This window comes from Electrona antarctica (genome assembly GCF_951216825.1).
Source record: "Electrona antarctica genome assembly, chromosome: 12".
In the NCBI taxonomy this organism is placed as follows: Eukaryota; Metazoa; Chordata; class Actinopteri; order Myctophiformes; family Myctophidae; genus Electrona; species Electrona antarctica.
The window spans coordinates 51,783,036-51,797,264 of record NC_136793.1 but is presented as its reverse complement, the minus strand read 5'-3'; the positions used below and the strand labels follow the sequence as shown (position 1 = coordinate 51,797,264).

At 41.3% G+C, this 14,229-nt stretch overlaps 1 protein-coding gene across 3 annotated transcripts in view; it reads left to right on the top strand.

The window, feature by feature from the left end:
• The window catches only part of LOC306934698 (endophilin-B2-like), a 36,680-nt gene that overhangs the window by 18,343 nt on the left and 4,108 nt on the right, over positions 1 to 14,229 (top strand). For 2 of the 3 annotated variants that reach the window (XM_079517387.1, XM_079517386.1), the window contains exons 6-10: positions 32 to 94; positions 8,284 to 8,307; positions 8,709 to 8,798; positions 9,259 to 9,359; positions 9,978 to 10,191. In XM_079517387.1, the coding sequence (XP_079373513.1) occupies positions 32 to 94; positions 8,284 to 8,307; positions 8,709 to 8,798; positions 9,259 to 9,359; positions 9,978 to 10,191 (492 nt within the window). The remainder of the gene's footprint in view (positions 1 to 31; positions 95 to 8,283; positions 8,308 to 8,708; positions 8,799 to 9,258; positions 9,360 to 9,977; positions 10,192 to 14,229) is intronic. The other variant, XM_079517388.1, reaches the window with a different exon arrangement.

The following is a 14,229-nucleotide window of genomic DNA, read 5'->3' as shown; positions in this document are numbered from 1 at the left end:
GTTTTAAAACCCTGTACCGTTTCCTCTGTAGACTGCACCTGACTTTCAGGAGCAGAGACCCCGGAACTATGTGCTCTCAGCCAGTGCTTCTGCGGTAAGTACTGTAGCTGATTTACAGTACCATGTAACCCTCTTTATTAACATGCTCTTTGATTTGATTTGTTTATTAGATCCCCATTAGCTTACTGTGCAATTACAGTAGCTACTCTCCCCGGGGTCTCTCAACCAACATCATCAAAAGAACAACATATTTCGTGTCATTACGTACACCATTCATACAACGCAACGGTACAACACTAACTGAGTCATAACCACCTGTCTAAGACATTCGATAGCTCCGTAGTACAATGTAATCTTCAAGTGTCTTCAACACTGATGTGAAAATAAACATTATAGCGGGACGTAGTATAGCTCATATCTCCTTTACATCTCTTGAGTGAACAAAAACAAATTGAACTTTTCCTTAAAACTTAGTTTATAGCCTTTGAATAGAACGCAGTACTGTAACACTCATTAACATGCTCTCTGCTTTTGAATAGAACACTGTCTCTCACTAGTGCTGTCTTAACAGCCAGTTCTGCTTTTTTCATTCCTAAACACCTCAACTTGGTTGCCACAAATAGCCAATACAAGCTCACAAAACATTGCGTTGTGAGCTTGTAGATTGGCTTGTTTTTGGCTAATATTCCCCCCAGAATATGGATGCTGGCCGTGAAGTGGGTAATGGCCTCCACCCTATGTGACGGGGTCTAAATGAGCTCCTGATTAATACAGTATTTGCGTATGTGTGAGTCCCTCTTAACATGATATAATTAAAAAGGAGCTCAGTATTATGGTTTTCTACAAGTGTAGATAAATTAATGTCTCGGTCTTGACAAGTTTCAATCCAGCAGCACGTGTTAATCATTTTGAAAACATTAATACGTTCTGATGGACAATATACATTGTTATCATACTGGATGATTGTCCACATGACTTATACGTTTAAAGGAGCATTCAGTGATTTGGGTGATTTGGAAAACCACCCAGTCCGCCCCAGTAACAAAATGTGCACATGCACGCTCTACAGTGGGGGGAAGTGCAACAGGCCAACAGCATGTGCACCAAGGCCCGCCCCCACTCGATCATGATTGGAGGAAGGCCCCTCTCATCCTGATTGGATGACGGTTTTGCCACCCGCCACCAAAACTGAAACTAGGGTTTTTTGACCCCAGGGGCTCACTGGGGACAGGGAGGAACTCCTTATATGGTCAGCACACTCTATAGTAGGGAGGATTATCCAGAAAAAAAGAAAAAATAAGTGATATTTGAATTAAGTCAAATCACTGAATATACCTTTAATAAATTGTGTTCTGAATGCATCATTACTTGTACAAACGTGATTCCTACTAGTATTCAGTATTTGGGGCAACCCTTGTCTGGTCATAAGATGCACTTTTCAGTCTCAATTTGCTTTCACTAACGTTTGGCAGCAGGGAGTGGTTTACTTCTATCAGTGCCGCAGACCGGTGCAGGGTTGCATACCAGACCTGTGTGTCACAGTTGATATGGTGGTATGGTGGTTACTCCCACACCTTGGTTTAACACGTTTTCAGCCTGAAGAGCTTCATGCTAGGCCTGTCACAATTTATTGCATAATCGCCTAATCACAAATATTTGAGTTATGTGCCTTACACCAGGGGTTCTCAACCCGTGGGTCGCGACCCCTCGGGGGGTCGCCAAATTATTTTAGGGGGTCCCCAAATTATTTTCAAAAAAAAAAAAAGATTTAAAAAAAAAAAAAAATCACGATTTTTCAAAAATAGCAATTTACAATTTACAATTTACAATTTAGGCATTTAGCAGACGCTCTTAATCCAGAGCGACTTACAATAGGCAAGAACAAAAAGCATGGGAATACATCACATATGTAACAAAATGCATTTATCGCGAAACATGCGTAAGCTAAGACCGTGACTAGAACATATCTATATAATGACACTATACATATAAACTATAACTAGAACATATCTATATAATGACACTATACATATAAACTACACATATGTGCTATACTATGCTGTACATATATACTATGAAGTGCTATGACTACATACAATGCACTTATTGTGCTGTCTACATGACATGCTATAAGTCTGTTTCAAATGCTATATAAGTCTAAGAAGTGCTGTCTAAGGGGGTAGGGTAAGTAGCAGACCTACAAGCTCGTAGCGCGCCACTCGGTGGCGCGCTATGAGCTTGTAGATCTGCTATTTTTAAATAGCTAAATTATAACAATGCTTAAAACACCAAAAGGGGTTCCCGCCCAAAATGGTTTAAGGTTATTGTAGCAGTCAATTTATATTGGGGGGCGGGAGGGGGCGGGGCGGGGGTCCCGAGACGTTGCCAAAGCATTTTCGGGGGTCCCCGGCCAAAAACGTTGAGAACCCCTGCCTTACACAGTGGTGGAAAGTAACTAAGTACTGTACTTAAGTACAATTTTGAGGTATTTGTACTTTATTTGAATATTTCCAATTTCCATTACTTTTACTTCTACTCCACTACATCTCTGAGTCCAAATTTGTACTTTTACTTCACTACAATTATTTGAAAACTTTAGTTACTAGTTACTTTGGCGATTTTAATTTTGATTAGAAAACATACATTAACCACTTCAACCCTATACATTTCGGCCATTTGAAAATAGCAGATCTACAAGCGCACAATGCGCGTTGCATTGTGCGCTTGTAGATCTGCTATTTTCAATAGATTTTTGTACACATTTTGAACTTGTGAAATGGGACATTCTGCAATATGAGTACTTTTACTTTTGGCACTTTAAGTACATTTTGATGCCGATGCTTTTGTACTTTTACTCAAGTACATTTTCAATTCCGAACTTTTACTTGTAACGAAGTAGTTCTAAATTGCCATATTGGTACTGTTACTTAAGTTTTCCACCACTGGCCTTACAGAGTCGAACGTAATCGACGCAAGAAGCACTACGTAACGGAGGGTGAGATACATTTCTCCCCTTGTCAGTTACGTGATCCGTCGGTCATGGAGTGAATCCCAATCAGACGGAGCACAAGTGACGCAAGAAGCTCTCCTCGACGCAGAGCAAAAATACCCCAAAATCCATCCTTAACCCATCCTTAAAAATGTCTTCTACATCCTGACAGTTTTCTGAAAAAGCTATGTTTCTATAGTCAGTGGTTCTTCGATTTTTCAAAAATAGCAGACCTACAAGCTCGTAGCGCACCACTCGGTGGCGCGCTATGAGCTTGTAGATCTGCTATTTTTCAATAGCTAAAGTATAACATAATGCTAACACCAAAAGGGGTCACCGCCCAGAATGGGTTAAACATTCTTCAAAAATAGAAGAAATAGCAGATCAACTATTTCTGCGATTTGTTTTTGTAAACAAATTACAAATGATTACATTTCTTTGTATATTTAAGTTATTTTGTCATATCTGCCCATTTTTTTAATTTACAAAGCCCAAAAGACAAAGAGAAATACAAATTGCAACATTCCAATGTTCAATGCAAAAAAACACAATGAAATCATAATTGCAATTATTTGTGTGACAACTTAAATTTCATTCGTGAAAGACCTACTTCATGCTGAAAAGTAGGGTTTGTGGATGGGTGTGACTGTGTGTGATCTAGCTTGAATGGGGATTAACATTATCACAAGTAACACATTTTGGCAAAGACAACACAACATTTCCAAAAGATTAACTGTAGGAAGCAATGTTGCTCATTGTCTCAACGTGTCAAACGGACATAATGGGCCTCATGCGCCAACCGCTCTTAAGAAGTTCTTAAGAAGTTCTTAAGAAGTTAAGTTCTTAAGAAGCTCTTAAGAAGTTCTTAAGATGAAATTTGTTCTTAGACCCACTTAGGACGTTTTTAAGAAGGTTTTGGGATCCCTCAATCTTTTCTTAGCTGTGATTTGTTCGTAGGTAAGAACAGAATCTACGCACACTGTAGAGCACTCTTAGGGTGCCTTTTTCGTTCTTAAGTGCAATCTGAAAACATAAAGGAAAAACAGTGCCATCTGCATGATGCTCAAAGTTTGGTCTGAGGACCTCAAGGGGTCCTTGAGGAAGTTCCAGGCAGTCCACAGCAAAATATGGAACATTTTACCACTTTAATCCCATTTTATACTTGACAATACTGAAAATAGTCAATCTACAAGCTCACAAACGCATCCCATTACTGCCCATTTTGAGCTTGTAGATCGGCTATTTTCGAAACATTTTGATAAATCTTCAAAGCATTTCCCTAGCAGAACATATTTTCATATGGGGGTCTGCAGAATGCATGTCAATTTGGGGGTCCTTGACATGAAAATGTTTGAGAACCACTGGTTTAGAGTTTACAACCCAACCCAAACAAATGCACCATACCCACCACATAACCCCCCCCCCGCAAGTTGACTATTGTGAGAGAAATAATAAAATACATTCATGAATTTTGAATTTCTGTTCACTTCAGTACCTCCACAGTATTATTGATTTTTAATGTTTGGAGTTTGGTGTTCTTCCACCATATTTAGACTTTAGTTTAGGTATTCTTGACTTCACTCAACTTTATTTCTATGTGTGAGGTCCTGTGATTTCTGTGTGCTGCAATCACACACAGGTGTGACTGCAGGCAAGGCCATGGAGTCATGCAAAACCACACCCACCTGGGTGAACACAGGTAGGAAAGTGAATTCCCAATGCCTTATATGGGATTGGTGGGGTGGTTCCCTATGGTAATTAGGATGCTAATTAGGATATATGTGGCGTCTATCTATGATAATTTGAATGAACTGGCACACCCCTTCAAGTTACGAGGATTTGGATTCATCATCATAAGAACATGCTTACGAACAATTCTGCCTACTTAAGAACGTTTCATGAATCTGACTGGACTTCTCTTAGGAATTCACTTAGGAAGAAATGTAAGAGGAAAAGTTAGGAACTTATTGGCGCATGAGGCCCAATGAGCCTATGACACACAGTGTGGCTTCCTCCCAGTAGGCTACCTTCACATTCAATAGATCCTGTGATCTTTTGTGGCCAGATGTAATTTCTTGGGGTATAGTAGGACTATAGTAAATAATAAAAAAATAAATCGCTATGTTGTAAAAAAAAAAAAATACATATTTAGCCCCATGCTCCAATGCCTGTCAAAAACAGCTAAAATCCCTAAAACGAAAGAAATCAGCAAACGAAAAGAATGTAACACTCATCTTTTACTTTCTCTAATAACAACCTAAAACATGAACCTTGGTTGAAAAAAACTAAAGTTGTCCTTTAAACATGCCCTGATACTAGTATCGGAACACCGTCCGATATGCCCTTATTTGGGCATATTGGAATCAGGCAGGTAAATAAAACGTTTGGTCATTTGGAGTTGCCCAAACATCAACCGTCTTTAGTTGGCTAGTATAACACAAGATATCTGTCTAAACAAACACCAGAGCACGCCGCTCCATCTCCCCTTCTGTCTCTCCTTGTGCATACTTTTAACTCTACTACTAATAAATAGTACATTTATATAGCGCCTTTGTCCAAGGCACTTAGAGAGATTGTGCATTACATTCACCCTTTCGCACACCGATGCCAGAGGAAACCATGCAAGGCAGCAACCTGCACATTGGGAGCAAATAGGGGTTCAGAGTCTTGCTCTGGGGGAGCCCGGGTTCGAACTGCTAACCTTACTGTTCCCACCCTGAGCCACTGCCGCCCCTAATAACACTAAGCTTAGCATAGCATACAGTATGTGTCAACGTTTTTTTAATTTTTCTTTTATTATTAATGTCTGGTATCGGATTGGTATCGGCCTATACGCAAGTTATGGGATCGGGATTTGTCTTGTCCAAAACATCTGATAGCCTCAGCATGTCAATTATTGGGTGTAAAATTAGTATTTGGTTAAAAAATGGAAAAAAAAAATGATCACTTACAGCATATTTAATAGTTAGCGACTGGGCCTGTATGTAATCTGTTGCTTCCTCCTGCTTTTTGATTACTCATGTACAGATTACACACTCGTCGTGCAATCTGGTAATAACATTTTAGAGCAGGGATTCCCAAAATTCCTTTCCTTCATCCCAAAATAGCCGTGGCCTTTGGCACACAGACACACACACATACTAGAGGTTCGGGCCCTCACACCTACTGTATGTTATGCCGATCCAACTGATATGTCTGAGTCATAGGGGGCTGGGTGAGCGGTGATAAGCAATTATAATAACCGTGGTTATTTAACCCATTTTGACCTGAGATTAGATTCTAAAAAAATGTCTTCTACATCCTGACAGTTTTCTGAAAAAGCTATGTTTCTATGTCGGTCGTTCTTCGATTTTTCAAAAAATAGCAGACCTACAAGCTCGTAGCGCGCCACTCGGTGGCGCGCTACGAGCTTGTAGATCTGCTATTTTTCAATAGCTAAAGCATAACATAATGCTAACACCAAAAGGGGTTCCCGCCCAGAATGGGTTAAGTAACATTTGCGAGTGATTTACGCATTAGGAGAGCATCTCTAATGCGTAATCATGAGCAAACTATTCCTTAAAACTCAATGGTCGCCAAGGACTTATTTAACTTCTTTTTCATGATGTCCTGGAGCGCCAAGGACGTGTTTTTCGTGTTGGTATGGTAAAAAATACTTTTTTTTTTTTTGAAAAAAATATAAAATAAAATATATATGGTGGCGGTCTGGGACTTTTCGCGCCCCCTGGTGGCGGTGAATGAGTTAAAATACTGCGGTGATAAGCTATCGCCTCAAACTGGAGTATGAATAGGCCTACAGTACAGAGTACCCGTTGTACCCATCTGTCTGTTTCCCTTTTGTGCCCATATATGGAGATCCCTGACTTCATTAGTACGTATATGCCCATGCCCCGTTTTATAGGCATACCCATATACTGTATGCCTCTATTGGATCGTCGACGTTTGTTTATGGTTATGTCTGAGCCAGAGTGACGTGGCCGTGGTCCTGCCTATATATATATATATATATATATATATATATATATATATATATATATATATACACACACACAAGTAAGACGCGGGAAGCGAACGCAGCTCGTAAATTGCAATAACAACAATAACAATAAATTACGTACTTTTTGAAGGTTTTTTTAAAGATTTTTTTAGTGTGTGTGTGTGTATGTGTGCGTGCGTGTGTTTTCTTTAAGTTTTTTCTTTGTAAGTTTTTGTTTTTAAGTTAATTTTTATTTTATTTGTTAAGTTAAGGTGTGTGTGTGACTGTGTGTGTGACTGTGTGTGTGACTGTGTGTGTGTGTGTGTGTGTGTGTGTGTGTGGACAGCGCAGACAGTTTAGGCCAGCTTCTATAGTTAGTGCTCACTGCGTTCGCAATCACTGCGTTCGCAATAACACCCTTGAATCTTAGAGGGCATCCTAAGCTTTGTTTACGCTATTTTTGCTGCAAGACTTGCTAGCACAGCATAGTCGGTCGTACGCTCGTACCAATAATCACCGTAGGGTAGTGGTTTTCAACCGTTTCTGTATCCAGGCCCATTATTTATTCGGCATGTGAGCCACGGACCACCTTTTGATGAGATTTAGCCTCTCGGACCCAAAAACGTAGGATTGTTTTGTTTTCGTTGGATATGATTTTGTCCACAATTCAATGCTGTATTGACGTTGGTACGATAGGAGAGATAACAGGCAAACGAATCAAATAATAACAGATCAAAATAACAATTCTACAGCCTCTAGTTGTGTATGTAGATTTCTTGTAAGTTAAGTAATGCAGAGATTTAACCCATTCTGGGCGGGAACCCCTTTTGGTGTTTTAAGCATTATGTTATACTTTAGCTATTGAAAAATAGCAGATCTACAAGCTCGTAGCGCGCCACTTGGTGGCGCGCTATGAGCTCTGCTATCTTTGCTATTTTTGAAAAATCGTAAAAATGCGGCACAAATCTTTGAATATATATTCTTTCAGAAGATTTTCTTTCTTTTTTTGACGTCAGGTCAACATGAGTTAACAATAATTTAACTCTAGTGTATAAAGAAACCAAATGGACCCGTGCGGGTCCATTTGGTTTCATCTTACGCGCTCAAGAGTTAAAGATTTAGAAGGGTCCATTTGGTTACCAACTCTCCATTTAGCATGGGGACCACCTGGATCCCCCTCAAGGACCACTGGGTGAAAACCACTGCCGTAAGGGAATGTATCTCTTAGGGTGTTTTTTGCAATAATGTCTTTCCTGTGATGTCATCAGAACGTGTCTCTTTCCCCTTCTCTCCTCGCTGTGCTGCGCTGCTCTCTCAGCTCTGGAGCGAGGAAGTGGACAAAGTGAGTAAGACCCAGCGGAAGATCATGAGACCTGGTCACGCGCTATGACGCTTGAGAACAAAGTCATGACATGTCTAATTTACCTAATACTATTATGTAACGTAGCTGCTGACTCTGATACATTTCACCACTGCTTATTTATTTTTGATTACACCAGCTGTAATGTTGCTTTTTGTTTCCTGTTTGCAATTCTTGGTAATTGAAAAGATTAAGACCCCCTGGCCAATGTTGGGAGAATGCTTTCTAGACCTTAATGAATAAGGATTTATTTGTACTTGCGCACACCACCAATAGCCCATCTACGACACATGTTTATGAGCTTGTAGATCGGCTATTTTCAGCGCGCGACACTGGAGCACTGGAGCATTCTTTTAACGTCTGGCTAATGGTTTGGGATTTAGGCAGAGCATGAGCTTCGTGTGGCCCAGACGGAGTTTGACAGACAGGCGGAGGTCACCAGGCTGCTACTGGAGGGCATCAGCAGCACACATGTAGGTCTTCACCGTCACCACATTATATCATCATTCCGTCACTTCCACGTAGTTGTGGTGGTGCCGTGACACAAGGTTTATTCAATTGCAATTGATGTAAGTAAAACATTTCTGGGTTTAAAGTCGAGCTGAAATGAAATGTGTGTGTGTGGGTTTTTGAGTGGTGCAACCACTCCAAGGAACAGCAATGTCCGTGTTTGTTAACCTATGTGTGTGACTATGAGTAGCAGTAGGGGCAAAAGTGGCGCTGTTGTGCCAGAAACAGAGAGAGAGAGATAGTGCTGCACTGTTGCCTGCTAATGAGAGACAGAGGGAGAGAGAGAGAGCTGGGAGGGGAGAGGGGAGTTGCACCACTCGCTTCACACGGGGGTGTGATTTATTTTTAAACGTTTGGTCGTATTGTCATATTTATCGATGCTAAGAGGCGGGAATGACTTGCTGTTTTCCTATTCTGGCAAAGGTGAACCACTTGCGCTGCCTCCATGAGTTTGTGGAGGCACAGGCTGCCTACTACAAGCAGTGTCACCTGCACATGATTGACCTCCAGAAAGAGCTGGGAAGGTGAGGACCTTAATGGCAGAGAACATTGCTGTGCTTTTCATGTAATATCTAGAGAAGGGGACGTTTGGATATTGCTCATCAGAATTTGATGAGCATTGCAATCACAAAGACATGTAAATGGTTGCTGTCGGGTAGAAACCTTGTATGTCCAAAACGTCGCTTTTCAGGAAATTACCGACCTGTGTGTTTCCAATGTAGTCATTTATAGTTCCAGTCTCTTGTTAATTAATACTTTTCATTGGTAAAATATGGGAGAAGATATTTACGACAACGTTTTTTTTTTTTTTTTTTTCTGCCCGAGCAATATTTCACCAATTTGGACCGCTGGAACCTCACAAATGTCTAGTTGCATCGTCAGATTCTGAACTTATTCTGTGAACCACTGTTGTTACTCAAAAACAAAACACATGACCCATTCATCTCCACTATCTTGCATGCATTCAGTTCGAATGGAGATGTGTGAGTATGACTCAGAAATACAATTACGCCAAACATTTTCCTGGTTGTGTGTGTGTGTGTGCGCTGCCTAGTGCTGACTACTATTTTTCTGTAGCGGGGGGGGTGTGTGTGTGTGTGTGTGTGTGTGTGAGCCCTTATCTTCCCTCATTTCTGCCCCAGGTTTCCCAATGCATTCACCACAAACGTTGGCCCGCCCATGTCTGCCGCCGCTGGCTCTGCCCTGCCGAGCACTACTACCAGCCCCACCGTGAGCGAGGGTGACACGCTGAATATTGAGGAAGTGCAGGCACCAGCCACAGGCACCCGTAAGGCCAAGGTCTTGTATGACTATGATGCCGCTGACTCCAGTGAGCTCTCCCTGTTAGCTGATGAGGTGAGTGTACCAAAGCACAGGATGCCCAAGTGGGGACAATGTCTTTGAGCTTTTTTGCTATAGTGTAAACTAAGTTTAACCCATTCAGGCCTGACGTCGAAATAAAAAAAAAAAAAAAAAAAGTTTTCTAAATCATGACAATTTTCTGAAAGATTTGAGGCACATTTTAACGATTTTTCAAAAATAGCAGACCTACAAGCTCGTAGCGCGCCACTCGGTGGCGCGCTATGAGCTTGTAGATCTGCTATTTTTCAATAGCTAAATTATAACATAATGTTTAAAACACCAAAAGGGGTTCCCGTCGAAAAAAAAGAAGAAGAAAACTGACAGAAAAAAGTACAATACATCCACCTGCATGACACCACAAAACTAAAAAGCTGAACATTTTATAAGTTTTTGAACTGAGTTTCTGGTTAGTCATAAAGTCTACACAGAATAAATAAATGAAAACATAAAATAAAAAATAAAAGAAGAGAACATAACATGAATGTGCTAGCTTTAAGACCACTGTCAATGGAACATATTGCCTTGTATTTCTATTTTTAACCTGCATCCATCAGCTCATCATGTGATGATGAAAGCCTGTTTGTCGCAGATATCCTTTTGTTAAAGAAGAACTTGGTATTGCAGCTAAATTCCCCATTGGTTGTGTAATTAAATGGCCTTGGCAAGGATAGTAATGGAAAAACACTTGGCCTGCCGTGCTGCACGTCGTGTTTTTATTTATGGCACTTTAAGATGCCCATAAAAGTTTAAATATTCTCAACTTTTGCGCAAGAGGCAGGAAACCAAGGTGAACAATAAACGAAGACTTTTTTTTTAAGATATTTTTTTGCGGCTTACGCCTTTTATTGGTTTTTGAAGGGACAGACAGTAGGCTGACAGGAAACGGGAGAGAGATGGGGGAAGACATGCAGTAAAGGCCGTGTCGGGCTCGGGAGTCGAACCCGCGGCACACTGCGACTGGATTACCAGTCGGGTGCCCAGACGGTTACGCCACCGCCTGGGCAATAAACGAAGACTTTACTTAAAACACATTGAGAGCCCACGCAAAACTGCCCAAAATTCACTTTCACCTAGAAAATCCATTCACATTTTTTATAATTCAGCTGACTGTGGAGACACATGCTGGAACTTTTTACTTTGAAATGTTTTATAGTTTCTGAGTTATTTAATTTAAACGCCAAATGCATTCTCAATGGCGAAAACACTAACTTTGGCACCACGTATTAAAAAAATAAATAAATCATTGTTTTGATTTTTTTTTATAAAAAATAAATATATATATATATATATATATATATATTTTTTTTTAAAAAGACGTCCACAGACGTCTTGGGCTCTGCACGTGCGGTAATACCAAGACGTCTTGGGCACAAAATGTGTTAAACTTAAACACGGTTAACACACTTAACACACTGAAAACATGCACACAGTTCAACACACACTGACAGTCTTAGGGTGCGTTCGGGAATGCGCCCTGAACGCACTGGTGTGCTCTCCTGTCGTTCGTTTATTCAGTACACTCGGTGCGTTGTCGAAAATCCACCCTACCCTGAAGCCGGGGTTGTCCGGTGTGAATGCGTCACAGCTGTGGTCGTTCGTAACTAAGGCACACTGAACGCACTCTGTGACGTCACCGCCCACCACACTCAACAAACTGACCACATTCCCGGTGCGCATTTCCGAACGCACCCTTTAATAGTCTCTGGTCAAAGGCAGTCATTAGGCCAACAGCTTGCAGCCGCGCTCACAGGTGGAATCAAGTCTCAATGCAGCACGGGGGAGGAGAGACAACAGAGGGGAAAAGTCGCGTCATACCAAAGCCTACACGGGTTGTGCAAGGACGCGCTGTGATTGGCCAGTCGCTGTGATTGACAGCCTAACCCTAACCTCAGTAAAACTATACCTAACCTAACCTTAACCCATTTTGGGCGGGAACCCCTTTTGGTGTTAGCATCATGTTATGCTTTAGCTATTGAAAAATAGCAGATCTACAAGCTCATAGCGCGCCACCGAGTGGTGCGCTACGAGCTTGTAGGTCTGCTATTTTTGAAAAATCGAAGAACCACTGACATAGAAACACAGCTTTTTCAGAAAACTGTCAGGATGTAGAATCTGATCTCAGGTCAAAATGGGTCAATGCGCTGATGGACTCGACTTGGGAAACGGAAGTCGGAAGCCTGCGTCCAGACATGTAGGTTAGGGTGACCGGTCTCATGGCTCATGTATGCGTGTGCCTTAAGGCTACCTTCCACCCTCTGTTGTCCTCAGGAGCCTTCCTCTGTCTCAAATCCACTAACCTTAACCTCAGTAAACTTAACTTGCCCGGGGGCGTGGTTATAAGCACAACCCGTGTGGGCTTTAGTATGCCGCGGAAAAGTCAGGGAGCGTGCCCAGGCGTGGCACACTCTGGGCACAGAGTGTGCCACAATGGAATGCAATGGAAGGCTAGGCCCTAGGGGCTTGGCCCAAAATATACTCTTGTATCTGTTTTCACTACTGAGTGACTACTGATACTGAATGAGATGACTGCACAAATTAAATCAATATTAATCAATATTGGTAAAAATGAATGTGGATTATTTGATCCGATACCGATATGGTATTTTTATGGCCGATTTAGATACACTAACGGCTATTTAATCCAATATTCTACGCTTGCCTAGATTGTCTTATTACCTTTTGGAGCATAACGCCGAAGTATTTGCAGCTTTGATCGACGGAAATCCGGCAGAAAATAGTCAGATTTTTTGTTATTTTTGTTCTTTTTTCCCGTATTGTCTTTGTTTTGTTTTGTTGTCTGTCTTTTCATCAATAAAAATTAAGTGATAAAAAAAAAAGTCGTATACACTGCATCTCCACTAGCTAAAGAGTGCAGGGTTGCGCCCCGAAAATAGCAGATCTACAAGCTCTCAACGCGTCGCGCTGCGACGCGTTTTTGGTTCAAAAGTGCCCTCCTAGCGGGATTTCAGCCCCCTGGCTCTCTAATGCTCTCTGCACGTGCCTGGTTGACGAACCTTACCTGAGACATAACTTCCAAGGACCAGCTGTCGTTCATAGAGATGGGCTGTGTGGAACCGCTTGAGATCTTGCTGTCTTTCTCCGAGGGACGGAGCAGCGTGGGCCCAAAGACTGTGGCCAGGTTGTGGAATGACATCTTGTTCACGATCTCATTGTCAGCAATCCTATATGAAGCACAAAGCAAGTGTTTATTTCGTCGACTTAAAAAACTAAGACGAAAAATGTTCGTTGACTATTCTTTTTTCACTGACAAAAACTAAATTGAAACTAACTGAAAACTATGCTACGATGACTAAAACTAAGACTAAATATATTGTCAAACTAGACTAAAATGTTAGGAAGGGACTAGTGGACAAGAGATCCAGTAATTTAACAATTAGTTGCATGCTGACAATAGCCGATCTACAAGCTCACAACGGTTGTGGGCTTGTAGATTAGCTATTTTCAGCGAGTGTAAAATGAGCCATTGCGATGGCATCAATGCCCGCCAAAATACATTTTAGTCGACTAAATCAACACTAACGCATTCCCCGGTGACTAAAATGTGACTAAAACTAAATGAAAACTATTCAAGTAGACTAAAACAAAAATCAAAATGTGCCGTCAAAAACAACACTGGCACAAAGGAAATTAACATTTTAATTGAACAGTTAACGGAAAAACCCAGAAGAGGCTATTGGAGAAGCTGCTCTGGGATAAAGACACATGATCTGATGCAGGACAATGCTACTAGGCCTATGACAGGAAGAGACAAGATGACACAACAACATCTTAGGCCTCAATCACACTATTGAGACGGCTGTCTTGTCCGTGTTTAATGGCCGCCCCAATGCATTTCCAATGGAAGTCACATGGTTTCATCAAACATTTTTGTTTGATGGGGGGGAGGGGGGCACAAGTTCAACACAGCCATCAAACAAAAATGTTTGATGAAACCATGTGACTTCCATTGGAAATGCATTGGGGCACACATGCCAGAGGAACAAGGCTTATCTCAAATAAAACGTTCATATT